Source organism: Eubalaena glacialis, chromosome 4 (genome assembly GCF_028564815.1).
Source record: "Eubalaena glacialis isolate mEubGla1 chromosome 4, mEubGla1.1.hap2.+ XY, whole genome shotgun sequence".
Taxonomy (NCBI): Eukaryota; Metazoa; Chordata; class Mammalia; order Artiodactyla; family Balaenidae; genus Eubalaena; species Eubalaena glacialis.
The window spans coordinates 151370647-151375006 of NC_083719.1; the positions used below are offsets into that span (position 1 = coordinate 151370647).

General features: G+C 56.2%; 1 protein-coding gene across 1 annotated transcript; it reads left to right on the forward strand.

Moving 5' to 3' along the window:
- Nucleotides 1-366: 366 nt before the first annotated feature.
- FOXI1 (forkhead box I1) lies at nt 367-3590 on the forward strand. The gene is made up of 2 exons (XM_061188452.1): nt 367-995; nt 2443-3590. Exons 1-2 carry the CDS (start codon nt 419-421, stop codon nt 3000-3002), a joined length of 1137 nt encoding a protein of 378 aa, XP_061044435.1. The 5' UTR covers nt 367-418; the 3' UTR covers nt 3003-3590.
- Nucleotides 3591-4360: the final 770 nt, after the last annotated feature.

The following is a 4360-nucleotide window of genomic DNA, read 5'->3' on the forward strand; positions in this document are numbered from 1 at the left end:
AGTGAGAGGGTAGAAGACTCAGAAGGAGAGAAAGGGGAAAGGCAAGCTGAGACAGAATGAAGGAGGAACGGGGGAACGTGCTGAGGAGAAAGAGGGGAGACAGTGAGGAGGGAGGAAAGGAAAAGCAGAGGAGGAGAAGACAGGCGCCCTTGTCCTTGTTAATATCCGCGAGGAAGCTGGCCGAGCGTGTCCTTACGGGCCCTGCCGTGGCCATGGCCGGCAGGGAAGTGCCCCTCCGGTGACATGGGTGGCAGTCGAAGGAGGGAGGGGCAGGTCTGCAGCAGGTGGCCGCCCCTGGGTGGGGCCGCCAGCCGAGCCCTGGGGTATAAGTGGGAGGCCGGGCCTGCTGAGCACCTGTCAGGGCCAGCTCCCCTGCGCAGGTGCCAGGCAGGTGGCTCCGGCCGAGCCCGGCCCCAGCATGAGCTCCTTCGACCTCCCAGCGCCCTCCCCGCCCCGCTGCAGCCCCCAGTTCCCCAGCATCGGCCAGGAGCCCCCCGAGATGAACCTCTACTACGAGAACTTCTTCCACCCCCAGGGCGTGCCCAGCCCTCAGCGGCCCCCCTCCTTCGAGGGCGGCGGCGAGTACGGGGCCACCCCCAACCCCTACCTCTGGCTCAACGGGCCGGCCATGACCCCGCCGCCTTACCTGCCGGGCGCCAGCGGCAGCCCCTTCCTGCCCCAGGCCTACGGGGTGCAGAGGCAGCTGCTGCCCGGCGTGTCCGGGCTGGGGGGCGGCGACCTGGGCTGGCTGCCTATCCCCTCGCAGGAGGAGCTGATGAAGCTGGTGCGGCCCCCCTACTCCTACTCGGCGCTCATCGCCATGGCCATCCACGGGGCGCCTGACAGGCGCCTCACCCTCAGCCAGATCTACCAGTATGTGGCCGACAACTTCCCCTTCTACAACAAGAGCAAGGCCGGCTGGCAGAACTCCATCCGCCACAACCTGTCTCTCAACGACTGCTTCAAGAAGGTGCCCCGCGACGAGGACGACCCAGGTAAGGGGTCTGCAGGCTCGTGCCCCCGAGGAAGGCTCAGTCCTCCCGACACCCCGTTCTAGAAAGTCCTGAATATGGCTGTGCCCCCCGAGACTGGGGGCCAAAGGGAGTCATCTGTAAACATGGACCCTGGAGGCAGATTTGGGTTTGGATCCTGGCCGTGCCGCTGACCAGTCAGTGACCTGTGAGCCTCAGTTTCCCCATCTGAAAAATAGGAATGTAAGAGTGGCTCCTTTGCAGGCTTGTGGGTGGCGGGGTCATGAGATGATGTATGTGAGGTGTGTGGTGCTAACGAGTGCTCGATGGACTGCAGTGATTGTGACAATTAACCTGAATCCCCAGAATCCAGCATGTAGAAAGTCCTTTGCCGGCAGGGGATGGGTAATGAGTGCTTGGACTAGATAAAGGCACGTGTATCCTAGGCCTGATGGGAAGGGACTGGTGTTTGTGAAACAACCAGTAAGGGCCACATTATGCTGCCTGCCCTAGTTACATCGTCTCCTTTAATCCAGCCCTGCGGGGTGGCTCCTATGAAACCCATTTTACAGATGAGGAAAATAACACCTGGAGGTGAAGCAGCCTGCCTCGGGTGACACAGAATGATGTGACAGTGACGGAGAATGAATCTGAACAGAGATGACTAACACCACAGTGTGAACTTTTTAATGAGCAATTTCTAAAATTTAGAGACGTACACAGAGTAATATATTAAATACTCGTGTGTCCATTTCCCAGAATTAAAGTCCACTCTTGTCCCAACATAGGAATCCAGGGTACCTCTCAGAGGAACCCCACCTCCACCCTCTTTGAGGCTTGTGAGGGCAGGACTGTTTGTCCCCCAGAAGAGGGTGAGCATCCCATCCAAAGACTGGCCTCAGCCTCAGGCCGAGAGACGCAGTTAGGCAGGGTTCAGATTGTCCTTCCTGGTTACAAAGCCCCTTTTACACATCTAGCATTAGCCCTCTCTCACAGCCAGCCTGAGGAAGAAGGGACGGGGTCCAAAGGGCCCACTTCTCATGCTAGGAAACTGAGGCTCACCCAAAGTCCCTCAGTCCGAAACGGGGACTCAAGTCCATCCTTGGAGTTCACCCCCGAGACTTTCAGGGAGCCCTGAATTTCTCCCTGAGTTTTCTTTCACATCAGCAATGGAAGAAGCCCCACCCTCACCTTTCCCCAGTACTTGAACTTCTTAAAGAGACCACACTGTAAACTCCTTCATGGCTTAGGCCTCTCTTGCTTTGTGCTCCCAGGGTGCCTTGGTGTGAGGTGGGTGCTTAAATAAAGATCCGTGTGCTGTGGCCTTGCGGAGTGGGGGTTGTGGAATTCCTGTTTTGTTCTCTGCCTTTCTGCATTTGTTACCTTCGATTTTAGTTTATGACAATAAGAAGCAGCAGAAGCAAAGCACTGGATCCGTCTCTCTGCTGACCTTCTCCTGCTTTTGTGCCAGGCAAAGGGAATTACTGGACCCTGGACCCCAACTGTGAGAAGATGTTCGACAATGGAAATTTCCGCAGGAAGAGGAAGAGAAAATCGGATGTTTCCTCCAGCACGGGCTCCTTGGCCTCGGAGAAAACGGAGCCCAGTCTCCTGGCAGGCAGCCCCAAGACCGCAGAGGCCCAGGACATCTTGGATGGTGCTTCGCCGGGTACCACCAGCTCCCCGGAGAAGCAGCCCTCGCCGCCCCCGCCGGGAACCCCGTGCCTCAACAGCTTCCTCTCCACCATGTCAGCCTATGTGAGTGGGTCAAGCCCCATGGGCCGCCCTGTGGCCACGCCGGGACTGAGCCCGGAGCCCGCTGACAAGGTGGGGCAGAACTTGCTGAACTTCACCTCCTACACCCCACTCACCAACATCAGTGGCCACGCGGGCGGGGGTGAGTGGGCCAGCCCCACGCCCAGCAATGCTCTGGGCTACGGAGGCTCCGTCCTCAACCAGTTCAGTCCTCACTTCTACAACAGCGTCAACACAAACAGCGTCCTCTACCCCAGGGAGGGCACCGAGGTCTAGAAACACAACAGCTCCCGAGCCAGGTGGACACGCTCGGGGTCCTCCATGTCAGCGTCCAAGTGGTCCAAGACCTCCAAACTGCCCAGACATACACAGGAGGCTCAGAGGAATTCATCGTTTTTCTAGAACATTGTGTAAACCTTGTGTTTATCACATATCCATCCACAGACCCACAACCAGCTTTGCAGTAGAAACACTGGTGCCTGCATGACAGTAATCCACTTGGCCATTTATTGAGCACTTACCTATGTGCTGGGTGCTGTACTAAGCTCTTTGAAGGCATGATCGTACTTTCTATCTACAGCCACCTTGTGAGGGTCATATAAACCTCCCCATTTAACAGATGAGAAAACTGAGGCTTGAGGAAGTTAAGTAACTTTCCCAAGGTCAGACAAACTAGGAAGCGGCAGAGCCAGGAGTCAAGTCCAGGTCTCTATGACTCCCAAAGTTTGGGCCAATGAAGGCAGGGATGCAGGAATTGGTTGAGCAGCCAAGGAAGGTCAGTGTGGAGAGCTGATGATGGCAAGCATATGCAAATCTCCCCACTGCCTTCTGGCCATCCATCAAATTTAGTACCAGCCCTAGGCACATCTCATCTTGGTCCAAGTCCTCATTCTATGGCCCCCAACTTACCTGCCGACACTCCTTTTGCTACTACTCAAGGGGGAAGCCCAGATCCGTGCCCCAGCAGGACGATGCGTCCAGCCTCTCCCCACAGGGGGATGTTGCTTCCCCAGCCCCGCAGACCATGAGCAGAGCAGGGAGAGGAGCGGTGTGCACCCCAAACCGCCCCCACCCCCTCACTGCCCACTGACAAAATCTTGTAAAGCCCAGCTTCCTGTGTGCACGTCATGGACCAGTGAGCTGGAGGTGGCTGAGTCTGCCAAGAGAAACAAGGCTGAAAAAGTGCTTCCTTTTTTATAGCCCGGGAGGGGCTGCAGACCGCCCCAGAGGGGTCCATGCGTGCTGCTCCTGGGATCTTTTTCTTGTTTTGTATGTACTTTACATGCCTGTGATGTTGCATCACAGCATACCCTGGGAAGTATTTTTTGTTTTCTTATGTTCTTTTTAATTAAAAAAAAAAAAGCTACGTGTGTGTCCCTTCCTTGTGAGTTTTCCTGTCACTTGGCTGCTGGTTGACTCAATATGGGGCCAAGTGCGGCCTGGAGCTGAAGGCTCTTGGGACAAGAGGCAGAGAAAGAACGGGTGTCAGGCTCTTTCCCTCTGCCACATTGGCATGCGGACAGGACAGAGGCCCTCAAAAAAAGAGGAGAGCTTGTGGGACACAAAATATGGCCCGGATTACGGCTCGTGCAATTGTCATTCCTGTGTTATGATCATGTGATCCCCCTAACAAC